This window comes from Talpa europaea, assembly GCF_964194135.1.
Source record: "Talpa europaea genome assembly, chromosome: 12".
NCBI classification, from domain to species: Eukaryota; Metazoa; Chordata; class Mammalia; order Eulipotyphla; family Talpidae; genus Talpa; species Talpa europaea.
Window position 1 is genome coordinate 85,513,289 of NC_140079.1, and position 15,909 is coordinate 85,529,197.

The 15,909-nt window shown below is 57.5% G+C and overlaps 2 protein-coding genes across 2 annotated transcripts; both read left to right on the forward strand.

The window, feature by feature from the left end:
- Window positions 1-324: 324 nt before the first annotated feature.
- On the forward strand, window positions 325-8,619 carry PRSS36 (serine protease 36; the record flags this gene model as incomplete). The annotated part of the gene is made up of 15 exons (XM_084250188.1): window positions 325-361; window positions 649-684; window positions 903-938; window positions 1,155-1,317; window positions 1,730-2,010; window positions 3,818-3,984; window positions 5,110-5,359; window positions 5,463-5,592; window positions 5,944-6,200; window positions 6,281-6,441; window positions 6,863-7,100; window positions 7,211-7,352; window positions 7,618-7,883; window positions 7,961-8,082; window positions 8,338-8,619. The coding sequence occupies 15 exons, from the start codon at window positions 325-327 to the stop codon at window positions 8,617-8,619; spliced, it is 2,568 nt and encodes an 855-aa protein (XP_084106314.1).
- A 2,976-nt stretch (window positions 8,620-11,595) lies between these two features.
- Window positions 11,596-15,334, forward strand: PRSS8 (serine protease 8; the record flags this gene model as incomplete). Its single annotated transcript, XM_084250189.1, has 6 exons — window positions 11,596-11,680; window positions 11,989-12,006; window positions 13,912-14,074; window positions 14,358-14,629; window positions 14,713-14,879; window positions 15,011-15,334. 6 exons carry the CDS (start codon window positions 11,596-11,598, stop codon window positions 15,332-15,334), a joined length of 1,029 nt encoding a protein of 342 aa, XP_084106315.1.
- Between the last annotated feature and the right edge of the window lie 575 nt (window positions 15,335-15,909).

Here is a 15,909-nt window from a genome sequence, read left to right on the forward strand (position 1 = left end):
CACCGTCCACCTGTGCCCACAGGGTTCTCTGCTCTGCCCTCCCCTAACCAACAGGTGTCCAGGAGTTAGGACATCTGCCTCTCATCCCCTCCCCTGGGCCTCCAGAGATATGAGATGCACACAGGGCTCTGGGTGGGGCCTTCAGACTCCCTACTTCCCCCTTCCAGGCCCAGATCCTCTCAAATTCCCGGATGGGCTCCAGCCAGGAAGGGTGGGGCTGCTCCTGGGACCATCAAGAGTCCCTAGCTGCCCAGGCAAGTGACAGAACTGTGGCGGAAGCTGACTTTCACCCATCTCTGAGCCACCAGCTGACTCAAATGTGCCATGTCCAGGCACCTGGTCCTCCCACTTGTGATGCTCGGTAACCTAAGGGGACAAGGGATGGCTCCTAGGGGGCTGGGCCTGGCATCTGGGAAGCCAGAACCAAGGATTTTTGGCTCTGCAAAGGGAGTGGGGTATCAGAGGAGGAAGGGGAGCAGTGTATCAGAAGGAGAGTGAGGTGTCAGGAGGGAGAGGATACTGTTATCCAGGGAGGGGGGAAAGGGTGACCTCCTTTTGGGGAGGAGTTTCTGAAAAGCTGGGAAAGGGGCCAGGGAGGGCTCGGCCTAAGTGGAGGTCTCCAGTCTCTTCCTGCCTCCCTCTTTCCAGCCCTCAGTCCCATCCCAGGAGACTTCCAGGACTCAGGTAAGGCAGGTGGGCTGGGAGAAAGTCACCTGCTGAGGTGGAAAAGATAAGGAGGGTTAGCATGAGTGCTGGCAGGGGGCTGAGGGGCCAGGGTTGGGGAAGAGTAAAGTGCAGGGTTGGGATTGGGGGGTGGGTGGCGGGATTAGGGGGAGGGCAGGGCTGGCAATGCCGGGTCAGGACGTCAGCAGCATCTTCCTCTTTCACCCTCTGCCTCCCAGCTCTCATTCCAATCCAAGAAGTACCTGAAGATCTGGGTAAGGAAGGGGTTGGGGGTCTTCAGACCTCAAAGGATTAAGGAACTAGGTGAAGAAGGTGGTGAAAACGACTGGAACTTAGAAGAATTCCTTTGTTCTTTGTTGGGGGCGGGGACAAACTGAAGTAGGTGGGGGGGGGGGGGCTTGTCTTGAGTTACCTACACCTCTGCGTGGGGGATTGGAGCAAGCTCTGACCTCCATGATACCCTGCTGCAGACTGCGGACAGCCCGGGCCCTCTACCCGGATCATGGGTGGCTCAGACGCGCAGCCCGGCACCTGGCCGTGGCAAGTGAGTCTGCATTACAGGGGGAGCCACATATGCGGGGGCTCCCTCATCGCCCCCTCCTGGGTCCTCTCGGCTGCACACTGCTTCGTAGAGTGAGTATCCGCCCTTGTTCACCCCTGTCCTTCAAAGCCAAGCCCCCCAGGCAGCCTGAACCCCAAGTACTCAAGGGTAACTGGGAACCTAGTGCCCGCGATCTCTTGCCCTTCCCCCAAGTTAGGTGCTCAGAGGAGCTTCTGGTTCCGACGGTAGTGAGGCGCCAGCCAACCCATCCCACCGCTCCATCAAGCATCCGAGTCAGGATTTCATCTTTCCCAATTCAGCCACCTCCGAAACGGCTCCTGTGCCCCCCTTTTAGGAGTCTAGCTCTACCTCTCCACCCTGCCCTGAATCAGGATCCGACTCCCCGCTGACCCCACCTTCTCCTCTGGCTTTGAGCCCCCACCCCCACCGGGGTGGGCGCTCCTAGGGCCATCCTGACCCCGTCCCGCCTCGGCCTCGGCGCAGGAACGGGACCATGGAGCCCTCGGCCGAATGGTCGGTGCTGCTGGGCCTGCATTCCCGGAACGGGCCCCTGGAGCGCATGCAAGTCCGCGCGGTGGCGGCCATCCTGGTGCCGGACAACTACAGCGACGTGGTGCTGGGCGCCGACCTGGCCCTGGTGCGCCTGGCCTCGCCCGCCAGCCTGGGCCTCGCCGTGCGGCCCGTCTGCCTGCCCCGCGCTTCGCACAGATTCGCTCACGGCAGGAGCTGCTGGGCCACCGGCTGGGGCTACGTGCAGGAGCAGGGTGAGCGCGGGGTGACCGCGCGGGGGACGCCTGCTGGAGGGCCTCGGGGCGGGACCCGCGGGCGCGTCCTACCCGCGCGGCTCCGCCGACTGGCTGGGCCCCGGGGCGGGGCTTTGGGGTGGCGCCCCGGGGCGGGGCCTGGAGGGCGGGTTTCTGCTCCGGCCCTGGGTCCTCATCGCCTTCCCATCCACCCCCCCATTGCTCCTTTCCTCCAGATTGTTCTTTCCTGAATTTAGAACCGACTCGCGTTCCCATCCCAGCTGTGCTATTGAAACGCGGCACTTCTCTCAGTCTGTTCCTCTTCTAAAAATTGAGGAATATAACGCCTCCTCCACAGGGTGCATTAAATGAGAAAAATCCATGTGGAGTTGAGGACACAGCGCCTAACTTAGCAGAAGCTATTGCATTCTGGGTCCTCCGGCCCTAGGCGCTCCTGCCGTCAGCACAGCACCTGGCTTACGTGGGCATTCTGCATCTCTGCCCTCTTTCCTCCAGCCCCTCTTCCTCCCATCCTATCTCCCCCTCCGCCTCCCAGCTCTACTCCCCCAACTCCTGTCTTCTACTACTTGCCTTCATTCATTCAGTCTGTCTTTCATTCACTCATTCAACAAATATTTCTGAGCACCGCCTTGTGCCAGCACTGTTAGGCATTAGAGATGCTAACGAACATAACAATCAAAACCTGCTGCCTTCTCAGAGCTTACATTCTAGTGGGTAGACTGACAAGTTTAATAAATAAACAAAACCTTATGTTAGAAGGTGTGGGGGGAAATAAGCCACTTTTCATTGTCCCTCACCCTCATTATCCTATGCTACATTTCCACATTAGCAAGGTCACAGCAGATTTCTAATCTGCTGTGATCAGAGCTGTGCAGTGCCAAGGGCTTTGGGAGGGTGCTCTAGAAGATGCCACAGCCTCCACCTCCAGGAGTACTGTCAGGGCAGGAGGTGACAAGGAAGGGTCATCCTGAGCAACTAGGAAGTCTGTGTGGATAGGGTCAGGCCATACTGATAATGGGCACTCAGAGCAAGAAATTTCTGGGGAGGTTTTAGGAATTTTGGCACTACAGGAAGGCAGGGGAAGAAGGAGACAGAGGCCATCCTGGGGACCCAGATGAGGCACAGTAGATGGAGCAGGGTGAGGCAGTCAGGCTGGAGAGGCAACAGAGGTTGCAAGGGCTGCTGGGGCTGAACCATGAAGGCATTAAGGTCACACAGAGGCTTGGAGCACACTACCAGCTCCAGGGATCCTCAAAACAATCTCCAAACTTCCCCTATTGACCCTAAAGTACAGCCTGTGAGGTCACCTGACCTCTCAGGAGTCGGGCTGGGGAAGGAACATGATTACACTGCCCCCAGCCTACATACCTTCCTTTCTGCATCCTGACTGTGTTCCCATCAAAAGCAAGTTCACCCTAGGAAACAGCTGAGGTCCCAGGTTTAGACAGTGGAATCCATTGATTGTTCTTAGATTAGAAAGAGCTGAGCTTTAAAAACATTCCCCTGGCAGCATCCAGTGGAGACTGGGTTGGGAAACAGACCAGCGAGGAGGCTGGGCCAATCTTCCAGGCCCAAGTTTATGGCTCCTGACCTGGAATAGTGGCAATGAAAAAGCCAAGAAGTCACAAATGAGAAGCTTCCTTCCCTAAGCTTTTTCCAAGGAGTTGCTGAACATAAAATTCTATATACAAAGTGGCCTGGACCTGCTGCCTCAAAACATTATCTTTTCTTTCCAGTGTTTTGAGAAGGCATCCCTGGGGAACAGTGGGCTCCAGACCGGCTTCAGAGCATTTGCTGTCTTCCACAGATCCCCTGCCCCTCCCCTGGGTGCTACAGGAAGTGGAGCTAAAGCTGCTGGGAAAGGCCGCCTGTCAGTGTCTCTATAGCCGGCCTGGCCCCTTCAACCTCACTTTCCAGCTATTTCCAGGGATGTTGTGTGCTGGCTACCCCAAGGGTCGCAAGGACACTTGCCAGGTGAGAGAAGAGGCTCCTCCACCTGCCTGACAGGACCAGACAGAGTGCTGAGCTATAGGAAACAATGTGAAGAATAGACAGATCCCATGTCTCCTATATGTCTGAACCTCATCTGCAAAGAGAAGGCAAGATTGCAAATGGATAGGATTGGTATGAAGATTATAAATGAACAGAACTTGGGGCTCAACAGATTCTGGAGTGAGTCAGCAAGGTTAGAAGCCCAGTACTGGCGCCTCCCTGGTGGGGCAGGGGTTAAAGACACAGCGCTATCAAGCTAGCTCCAGCCACTGCAGCATGAGTTCGATCCTCAGCCAGGGAGCTACCCACATGGTGCAGCAGACCTGCCCTGGCTCGCCTGCTGCTCCCTCAGTAATGTATTTCAGTCAGTCTGCCTGTTCTATTCCCCACTCTGTCTCTGGTGAATCCTCTCACCCCCTGCACTCGGCCTACACCCCAGTTCTTGTATGCATAAATAAAAATAAATCTTAAAAAAATGAATTAGTGTAACAGAGTTCCTATGATATGAGACATCAAGAGGCCATTTTGTGCTCTGTCACTGTGATGTCATCAGATTCTGAATCAGAGTGTTCCTCAGGAAATTCAGTGGGGTCTGAAGTTAGCTTAGCTGCTTGATGAGCTAGAGCAGGTGTAGTCCCACATGCTCTCTGACAGGGTCCCCAGAAGCCTAAATTAAGTCCTTGTCACTTTGTGCACAGGACTCCAACAATGGATGAATTCTTCATTGGGTCTTCCAAGTGCTGCTCCAAGGTCACCTCCACACCATCAATCACCTGCCCCTGCTCAGGACCCCACAGCATGCCCCATCCTTCCTTACCACCTAGGTTGTCCATTTCTAACAGCCTCTTCCTCCTGAATGCTGACCTTTCATGAAAAACCTGCATGATGTGTACAGCTTGGCACTCTTGGCTTTAGCTGCTGATCAGCCTTTGTACTGTATAAGACTTTCTTCTATTTAGAGTTGCAGGGAATACAGAGGATGAGGCAGGGTTCTTGGAAAAGAACCCTGTTGGGCCAAGAAGAGAAGTTGTAGAATCTGTGAAGTGGCTAAGTAAAACTTGGTGGGTCCCCAGGTTGACCTCTTGACACTGAGTTATCTCTCACCAGGGAGACTCTGGGGGGCCCCTGGTCTGTAAGGAAGATGGCCGATGGTACCAGGCAGGAATCACCAGCTTTGGCTTCGGCTGTGGACGGAGGAACCGACCTGGAATCTTCACTGCGGTGGCTTCCTATGAGGCATGGATCCGAGAACAGGTGATGGGTTCAAAGCCTGGGCCTGCCTTTCCCATCCAGTCCCCTGAGGCCCAGTCAGGCCCCCAGGAGCATGAGGATGAGAACTGCACCTTCGCCCTGCCAGGTGAGGGGCGGGGCGCCTGAACAAGAGCTAAACATGGGTGATTTGAGTTGGAATGGAAACTACCAGGGTTCAGGTGCCCTGACCCAAACCTCTCATCCCTCAGAGTGTGGGAAGGCCCCACAGCCAGGGCTCTGGCCCTGGGAAGCCCGGGTGATGGTGCCAGGATCTAGAACCTGCTATGGGGCCCTGGTGTCTGAAAGCTGGGTCTTGGCGCCGGCCAGCTGCTTTCCTGAGTGAGTGAAAACCTGTCTCAGGCACTCCCTGAGACACTACCTGGCTGAGCAGTTCCCTTGGTGGGGTAGTGGGCAGGGAAGGGGTTGTGGTGGGAGGGATGACAACTCAGGCTGGAACACTGGATCCCACTGGGAGGTGTAGGATTCAGCTCACAAAGTGGGGTCCTAGTTTACGGGAGCCAGTAACCGGGTAGTATACATTCCATCCCGAATGCAGGGATCTGGGCGCACAGTTCGCAGACGGGGGACTCAGGATCCTAGCCTAGAGATCGGGAATCTAAGCCGGGGGTGTGAGGTTTCCAGTCGAGGGTGTGGGATCCAGCCCACGTGCCCAGCCTCCACCTCCCGCAGCCCGGTCAGCGCGGACGGCCGGCCCCGAGACCTGGACGAGTGGCGCGTGCTGCTGCCTTCGCGCCCGCGCGCGGAGCAGGTGGCGCGCTTGGTGCGGCACAAGAACTCCTCGTGGGACGACGCCTCGGACCTGGCGCTGCTGCAGCTGCGCGCGCCCGTGGACCTGAGCGCGGCCCCGCGACCAGTGTGCCTGCCCTACCAGGAACACTATTTCCTGCCCGGGAGCCGCTGCCGCCTGGCTCGCTGGGGCCGCGGAGGTGAGCGGGGCCCGGGGGCGGCGCGGCGCGGCGTGGGGCTGATCGCGCCACAGCGCTGGCTCGCGCCTTTTCCGGCTCAGGACCGGCGCCCGGCCCCAACACGATGCTCGAGGCGGAGCTGTTGGACGGCTGGTGGTGTCACTGCCTGCACGGCGACCAGGGCGCGCTGGTGCCGCGGCCGGGAGACCCTCCGCGGGCGCTCTGCCCCGCCTACCAGGAGGAGGAGGCGGGCGGCTGCTGGGTGAGCGGGGGGGCGGGGCTGAGCGGCGGGGCGGGGCTGAGCGGCGGGGGCGGGGGCGGGGCGGGGCTGAGCGGCGGGGGCGGGGCTGAGCGGCGGGGGCGGGGCGGGGCGGGGCCCGAGAGGCTGGGCACTGAGTGGGCGCTCCGGGGCGCTGCTCTGGGTAGGAGGGGTGGAGGAGGGGCCCTGGCCCAGGGGGAACTCTTGGGAGGTACTGAGGTGGTCCCTGCGCGATGTTGGGCCTCCGCGCTACCCCTAGATTTAAAAAAATCCTAGGCCTGATTTCTTAAACAGATTAGGACTGGAGTCTGGCTTGGAGGAGGTGGGGCCTGTTTTGTCCCCGGACTGGAGCGGGTGGAGTCCGGGAAAGCCCAGGTCCATTGTTGTACTCTCACCAACTGGTACACACACTCTCTTGCTGCAGAACGACTCGCGCTGGAGCCTTCTGTGCCGGGAGGAGGGGACCTGGTTCCTAGCTGGAATCAGCGGTTCTTCCAGTGGCTGCCTACGCCCCAGGGCCTTCTCCCCCCTGCAAACCCACGGCCTGTGGATCAGCCATGTGACTCGGGGAGCATACCTAGAGGACCAGCTGGCCTGGGACTGGGGTCCTGAGTGGGAGAAGATTGAAACACAGACTTGTCCCCCACACACAGAGCAGGGTGGTGAGGAGGGGGCTCTTGGAACTTAGTTCCTGGGAGTGTTTAGATCCATGATAGGGGCTTCAGGGGCCAGCTGTGGGGCCCCCACTGAGGTGGTCACCTGCTCTCCCTAGCCTGTGGCCTGAGGCCAGAGCCTGCTCCCGTGGGGGTCCTGTGGCCCTGGCTGGCAGAGGTGCATGTGGCTGGTGATCGAGTCTGCACCGGGATCCTCGTGGCCCCAGCCTGGGTCCTGGCAGCCACTCACTGTGTCCTCAGGTGGGTCTCACCCATCTCCTGGGCAAGAAAGAACTGAGAGATGGGTCAAAGGACTCTTAACAATAGTAGGACACTCTTCCTTTAGGCATTTACAGCACAGGGAAACCACTAGGCAGTGTTTTGAGGAAGTGAGATTTGGAAGAGGGAATAATGAAGGGGTTAGTGGAATGACCCTGGAGATTCATTACACCTTTGCCCCTGGGTTGGGAAGGACATTACCAGCCACGGGCTCACAGGAACATGACCTTGGGCCTTGTTCCCACAGGCTGGGCTCTACAGCAATACCTTATATTGAAGTGTACCTGGGCCGGGCAGGGGCCAGCCCCCTCCCACAGGGCCACCAGGTATCACGGTCAGTCGTCAACATTCGCCTGCCCCGACACCGGGGATTTCAGCCCCCCCTGGTTCTCCTGGAGCTTAGCTCTCGGGTGGAGCCCTCCCCATCAGCCTTGCCAATCTGTCTTCACCCAGGGGGTATCCCCCCGGAGACCAGCTGCTGGGTGCTGAGCTGGAAGAACCCCCATGACCGAGGTGAGAGCCCTGCATCCTGGGCATGAGACATGTCTGAAGGTCAGAATCCCTGGGATAATCATCTTTCCTCTCTCTAGTCCCGGTGGCTGCTGCTGTCTCCATATTGACACCACAACTCTGTCACTGCCTCTATCAGGGCATTACACCCCCTGGGACTCTCTGTGTCCTGTATGCAGAGGGGCAGGAGGACAGATGTGAGGTACAAGTGCCTGGGCATCCTGGTTCAGGGAGGGGAGAGGCAGTGCTAGGTAGATGGACCCTAGAGAGAGCAGGGTTGGAATTCTTGGATGCTAGACCCCAAATGGGAAGAAGGTCCTGGCCAGACCTTGGAGTGAGACCAAGGGGCCGGGATGCTACAGATATAGTAGTGCTTTGTGGTTGGATCCTAGGAGAAGGTGCAGGGGACAAGAAGAGGGGTAACAGACCCTTTTGGCCTTGGCTCTTGACTCTGCAGGTGACCTCAGCACCTCCCCTCCTGTGCCAGACTAGTGGGGGCTCCTGGGCCCTCATGGGCATGGCTGTTCGAGGGAGCCAAGAGCTGTTTGCCGCCATTGGCCCTGAAGAGGCCTGGATCTCCCAGACAGTGGGGGAGGCCCATTTCCTGCCCCACAGTGACTTCTCCCACTGGTCCCCTGAAGGCAGCGACCTCTGCCCCCCGGACCTGGCAAGAGCCTCCTCAGGCTCCCCACAGGTTGCTCTGTTCCTGCTGCTTCTGACTCCCCTGATCCTGTACTGAGGATTTACCCTCTTCTCCTCCTCCAGTCCTCCACTTCCCGCCCAGTGGAGTTGGAATGTGGCCCAACCGGCTCTCTCCTTCCTTGCTGGAACCTGGAGAGCACTCCACCCACTTAGAAGGCAGCTGCTTTGGGTAATTGGGCCTCTGGGCCCTACTATTCTGGGCCCTGGAATCCTTGGGGGCAGCGAGAGGAACAGACAATAAATGGTAAACACAGACACGTGGCCTTGTGGCAATGCTGGGGGCAGGCTGTGGGGCTGAGGGGAAGTCCAAGGGGCAGGGCTCCTCCCCCTTAGGCCTGGTGAGTCAGGCCTCGGACTCCCAGGAAATGTGTCCCTGATAACGTGGCAGTTGTCCCTCATACCTGCCCCAGGGCGGGGGAGGCTGGGCAGCCAGCTGGGTGTGTGTCACCTCCCCCGTGCATCAGCACCCCGGTACCTGCTCTCACCTCAGGCCTAGTGTGGACCCTGCTGCCCTTCCCCAGGAGCAGAAAGGACTGAGGGTGAGGGTACGAGGAAAGGTCCCAGAGGCTTTGGGAGTCTAGGGTCTGTCTACTATGTCCTGAACCCACAGAGAACCGCCCCTCGTCTGCAGACCCTGATGAACAATGCCCCAAAGTGTATATAGCTCCTGCACCCCCAGCAGATGCACGACCTTGTGTCCTTCAAGGGTCTACCACTTTCGGATTCTGCCTGGGTATCCCAGGGTTTAGGCCCATCATGTGTTCCCATCACACATCCCTCATTTGTACATCCCACTACCTCCCCCAGCACCCACAAGCATACCTCCCTGCATTAATGGAAGCACTCCTCCTGCTGCCTACTAAGTCACTAAGTCACACTCGGCGGGGATCAGATAGATAAGCCGGAGAGACGCTCCCAACTTAGGGGGAACACCTAAGGATACCTCTGGCTGGGGGTCAGGAAAGGGTCATGGAGGAAGTGATAAGTTTGAGTACATAAAAAGGGCAAATGGGGTGCTTGAAGCAGAAGCCTACTGATGAGGGGTGGCAGAGAGGTCACCTTTGGGGGTGGAGTCAGCATTCTGGGTTGACTAGGTGGAAAATGGGGAAGGGGAGTGCCGGGGGAAGCTGGACGTTCACTTTGGGAGATTATAGAGATGGACAGAGGCCCTGACGGGGCCAGACTTTGTTATAGGACAGGGAGAGGGGCAGCTTCATCAGTCACACAAACGCCATCTCCCACATGAATTTAATATTAACCTATCCACCTGAACCCACCCACACTGTCCTGTCTTGCCCCCTTCTCCCCAGCCTAGACCCCTCCTGAGGCAGCTTCCAGACCCTCATGCACTCCAGGAATTCCCTGTCCTCCAGCTGGCGTGGTGGAATCCTGCCTCAGAGGTCCAGACACCTGATCTTTTTTTTTCTTTTAAAGATTTATGTATTTTTGTACAAGAGCTGGGGTATAGGCCAGAGGCGCGGGAGGGTGAGAGGATTCACCAGAGTCAGAACAGGGAGCAGAATGGGTAGAAGGACCGAAGACACTGCTGAGGGGAGCAGTGGGTGGCAGGAGAGGTCTGTGCGCCATGTGGGTTGCTCCCTGGCTGGCCAAGAATGGAACCCACGCTGCAAAGGCTGTGGACAGCTTCACAGCGCTGTGCTCAATCCGCTGCACCACCAGGGAGGTCCCAGACACCTAATCTTAAGCAGATAAGCGGGGAAGTGGGGCTCTGTAGTTCTGAATCTTGAAGTCAACATGAATTCCAGTTGCCCACAGATTCACACAGAGAATGCACCTGACCCCCAGCTGCAACATGGGCCTCTTTCCCCAACCTGAGAACCTTGTGCCTAGACCACTCTTTCCCTGTGTTCACCCCTTTCAAAACTCCTTTGGGTCTCATTTCTAAAGGCACTTCCTTGGGGCCTCCCTGGTGGCGCAAGGGGTTAAACACAGCACTATGAAGCTATCCTCAGCCACTGCAACGGGAGTTCTATCCCTGGCCAGGGAGTTAACCCACATGGCCCACATGGCACAGCAGACCTCTCCTGTCTCGCCCACTGCTCTCCTCAGCAATGTATTTCAGTACATCTGCCTGTTCTGTTCCCCGCTCTGTCTCTGGTGAATCCTCCCACATCCTGCATCTCTGACCTGCACCCCAGCTCTTGTATGCATAAATAAATACATCTTTTTAAAAAATAATAAAATAAAATAAAGGCACTTCCTTGAGGAGCCCTCATGATGCCAGCCTACGTCAAGTTCCTGTGAACAGGCTCCCATTCTTGCCATCGTGGTCACTCAGGGAAGGCGGGGCCAGTGTCTATTTTGTGTCGGTGCCTGGAACACAGTAGGCACTCAGTAAATATTTGTGGCATGATTGACACTGCTACTCATCAAAACTCATGCAGATGAGGCAGCAGGCTCTACAGAGGGGCCTGAAACGGGGAGGACCCCAGTTTTGGGGATCAGATACAGCCTGTCCTTAGGCGGAGGGAGGAGCAAAGGTGGCCTGTGATCTTAAGACTCGGCTAGGCCCGGGGGCATAACTGGCCTGGGAGACCTGGTAAACCTGGTCAAAGGCAGCTGGGTGGCCCTTCTGGGAGTTGTTTTCCCAGCCCTGCCTGGGGCTGCTGGGGGTGGGGGCTCCTTCCCCACTCCCCACTCATCACCTGGGGCTTGGGGAGGACTCAGGACTTCAGTGGCTGCCTGAGAAGCTAGCCGAGCTGAGCAGTCTGGGGCGGGGCCAGGGAAGGGGCGGGCAGGTAGGTAGGTTTCCTGCCCGGGAAGCTCTCGTCTAGCCAGCCGGCTGTGCTGGAGAAGAGACCGCGCTGCAGTGGCTCCCCTGGTGCCCACCCCCTGCCTTCGAAAGCAGCCTTGGACATCTGCTCCCTGTTTCAGCAAGGACTCCAGGATCCCTTTCCTCTGGCCCCGACACCTGGATCTCAACTTTGAAACCAGCCCTAGGTCCCTTCCTTTGGGTGCCTGATATCGCCCATAGGGACCCTCGTCCTGGGCCATGGCCCAGAGAGTGGGTCTGAGGCTTGGGCGACAGGAGGCCATGGCTATTCTGCTTTTGCTTGGATTATTCCAGTCCTGCATGGGTGAGTTGTGCTGGCCAGGTGTGCCATGTGGGGGGAGGGGGAGGAGGCGAGAAGAAAGGCGCGGTAGGGGGTGGGGAAAGGGCGGTAGATGCACAGGGGGCCAGGGTGTAACCCTGTTCTGGGAAACATCTCTCTTATCCTGGGGTCCAGAACCCCCAGCTTCAGCCTTCTAGCTCTGGGCCGCTCCCTGTTTCGTCAGGGTTGGCCTCCAAGGGAGGGGACAGTCCTCCAAGAAAGGACAGGTGCTGAGGAGTCTGGGAACTTTGGTTTTCCCAGCTTACCCCTCCCTTTCTCTTTTTTTTTTCCAGGAGCTGATGGGGCCGAAGGTGAGGCTGATCAGAAGAAAATGAGGGAGGGAAGGAGAAAGACTTAGATTCAGATTCCTGTGGTGCTTACGGAGCCTGCTGGTCTCCCATGTTGTCTAAGTAGCTCTCTGACAGGAATATTAGAGCACTTGTTTCATGCATAAAGAAGCTGAGATGCGGAGAAGTGACTTGCCACACAGCCAGTAAGTGGGAAAGCTATGATTGAAACCCAGGACTGACCTCAAAGGTGAGTCATTTAGAGGGACACAAACCTGAGGGGTCCTTTCTAAGGCACACACCGACTCTGAGAGGTTTTCTCTCAGTCCTCGCTTCCCCACTTACCGGCTGTGTGTCAGATGCTAAAATGAAGTTGATTATGTCTCTCCTGGCGCAGTGTGAGGATCCCAGGAGATAATGAGAAAGCCCCTTCAGGGCCTGGCACTGCCTAACACTCACAGAATAGTAGCATTGTCATTATTATAAGCAGGGCATGAGGGCCTGGCTGGGCAGTTTTCTCTGCTCCCGAGGAGACTTTGTGAAGGGCAGCTGTGTCTGGCTCTTAACTGAGGCACCTCAATGTGGGTGGGACATCCTGGAAACTAGATTGTCATACTGTTCACACAGCAAAACTGTTCTGCCCATTTGTTCCACACACATCCATGACTTCATCTGTGTGCCCACTCCGGTGCTGGGCACTAAGGAAAGAACTCCCAGGTGGTTGCTGTTGAAGCAGCCAGTCATAGACACAAGAACAATTGTGTGACTGGACAGTTTTGGGGAGGGAGGGGTAGAGGGGTAGGGGGAAGCCTGCGAGCTCCAAGCTGTTCCTAACTCAGCCAGCAGGGTCAGCAGGCTCAGTAAGGAGGGGCTGACTTTGGATAGTCTCCGTAGGCAAACAGAAGTCCGCTGAGACAGACCTGAATAAAGGTCTAGATGCGGACAAGTATGTTGTGGCAGAAAGTTCCAGAGGGAAGACAGGACTAGATGGCACTGTCATGGGAGGTTCTGGAATGTGTCTTAAGACAGCATGGAGGGGGCCTCCCTGGTGGTGCAGCAGTTGAGCGGTGGGATGGCCGCAGCCTCTGGCAGCGCCAGTTCAATCCCCGACTGCGACTGCCGGGCGAGGGTCCCACATGGCGCGCAGACATCTCCTGCCGCCCGCTGCTCCCCTCAGCAGTGTACTTCGGTCCTTCTGCCTGCTCTGCTCCCCGCTCTGCCTCTGGTGAATTCTCTCACCCTCCCGCACTTCTGACTGTACCCAGGGCTTGTATAAATAAATAAATAAATCTTTAAAAAAAGAAAAAAAAAAAAAGACAGCATGGAGGGCCTCCCTGGTGGCGCAGTGGTTGAACGCTGGGTTGGGAAGCTGCCCGCAGCCTCTGCAGCGCCGCCGGTTCAATATCCGGCCACCAGGTGAGGGTCCCACATGGCGCACAAACCTCTCCTGCCGCCCACTGCTCCCCTCAGCAGTGTACTTCGTCAGTCTGCCTGTTCTGCTCCCTGCTCTGACTCTGGTGAATTCTCTCACCCTCCCACTCTTCTGACTGTACCCAGTGCTTGTATAAATAAATAAATCTTAAAAAAAAAAAAAAAAAAAGACAGCATGGAGCCAGGGAAGAATTTTAGCTGGGGTACGACGTAGCCAGATTTGTGGTTTATAAAGAACTTTACACTTGTAAGGAATGGGTTGGATGGGAGGCAGAATTCCTGAGAAAAAGGAAGCTGGATGGGACCGGAAGTAGGTCGAGGATGACAAGGGGCAGAACTGACCACTGGTGAACAGTGGAATGGAGGGGTGGCCGGCTCTGTGAACTCACTTCCCGAGTTCCAAACCTGACCACCTGGCCTATATCGGGAGTGGCAGGGCTAGGGAACTGGGGTGGGGGCCCTAGAAGTGCCTGACCCCACGCCTTCCTTCTCCAGCAGCCATCTGCGGCGTGGTCTCGCAAGCCCGAATCACAGGTGGCAGCAGCGCAGTCCCCGGCCAGTGGCCCTGGCAGGTCAGCATCACCTACGACGGCACCCATGTGTGCGGCGGCTCTCTCGCGTCTGAGCAGTGGGTGCTGTCAGCAGCTCACTGCTTCCCCAGGTACTAGCTGGGGGGGGGGGGGAGTCAAAAGTGGGCTGGATGTCTAAGTTCAATGTTGTCAGAGGTTAGGGTATTTGGGTGCTCTAGGGGTACTGATAGTCCAAAAGGATCAGTCAAGAGTGTGGGTCAGAGGTCACAGGTCACAATGTAAAACTAGGGCTACAGTTTGGGGCCTAAATGGCCCTCTACATGGGACCAGAATCAGGTTGAATGCCACAAAGCAACAGGCATCCAGGAACTAGGAAAGGACTCCTGGTCCCAGACTTTGTTCCTCTGCCTGCAGGGAGCACTACAGGGATGGCTATGAGGTCAAACTGGGGGCCCACCAGCTGAGTTCCCACAGCTTTGACGCCGAGGTCCGCACCGTGGATCGTGTCATCCTGCACCACAGCTACCAAGAGGAGGGCTCCCAGGGTGATATCGCGCTCCTCCATCTCAGCAAGCCCGTCACCTTCTCCCGCTACATCCGGCCCATCTGCCTCCCTGCCGCCAATGCCTCCTTCCCCAACGGCCTCATGTGTACTGTCACTGGATGGGGCCACGTGGCCCCCTCAGGTGAGGTGGGCTCTAGTCTAGAGGTGCAGAGGGGAGCTATCTTCGGGGAGGATGCCCTGGATAAGCATCTTTTGCCCCCACAGTGAGCCTCGAGCCTCCCAAGCCACTACAGCAACTCCAGGTACCGTTGATCAGCCGGGAGACGTGTAACTGTCTGTACAACATCAACGCAAAGCCCGAGGAGCCCCACACTATCCAGCAGGACATGGTGTGTGCTGGCTATGTGAAGGGGGGCAAGGATGCCTGCCAGGTAAATGCGGGGGCTCCAGGGTGAACAGATGAGGCAAGTGTATTTTGAGGGAGGGGGGCTGGGTGGGGCCAGTGTGAACAACTCAAGGCCTGGGGTCTGGTTTTAACCGCTGTTGTGTCTTTTCTCCTCAGGGGGATTCTGGGGGCCCACTCTCCTGTTTTGTGGAGGGCCACTGGTACCTAGCAGGCATTGTGAGCTGGGGTGATGCTTGTGGGGCCCCCAACAGGCCAGGTGTATACACTATGACCTCTAGCTATGCCTCCTGGATTCACCATCATGCAGCAGAGCTCCAGCCTCGTGTGGTGCCCCAAATCCAGCCGTCCCAGCCTGATGACCACCTCTGCAAGAGCTCTCCACCCTTCAACTCTGCCCCAGGCCAGCGCCTGGGAGGGCCCATTATTCTGCTGCCATTAGTTCTGAGCCTGGGCCTCCTCCCGCTGTGGCACAGGCACTGAGCAACTGCCCCTGGGAGATGACCCTGCTGCCGGGACTTCCACTTACACTCAAGGACAGGCCACCATCCCCAGGAACAGATCTGGTACTCTTTGGGCCTTCCTCCCAGGGCCCTGTGGGAGTCCAGCGTGCCACCCTGACCCACTCTTTGGACGACAACCCATCCAGGAGTCTGTCTGCCTGTGGTATCGGTGAGGACTTCTGCCGCCCCCACCTGCTGGCCATGAGCCTATTGGTTGGGCTCCTATGGAGCCCCTGAAGGATCCTTAGCTATGAAATTGGGCGCGGCTCCCAGCCTGTTTCTAGAAGACTGGGCTGCTGATTGCTGCTTGAAAGGCTGGCTCCAGCACCCCCGCCTGCAGTGCCCAATGAGCCCCCTTACTTTACCTTCTTGACTTCTGGCCTTGGGCTGCCTCTGGGCAGCTGTCTTCAGGCACAGGAGGCCCCAGTCTTGCCCCCTGGGCTGCCAGGCCCCCTTGAGCCCTGACTCCCAGACTCCGGAGGACTGAGCCCCCACCGGAACTGGGCTTGGACTTGGATCTGGGGTGGGGGCAGAAGGAGCAAGGAGTAAAATGTT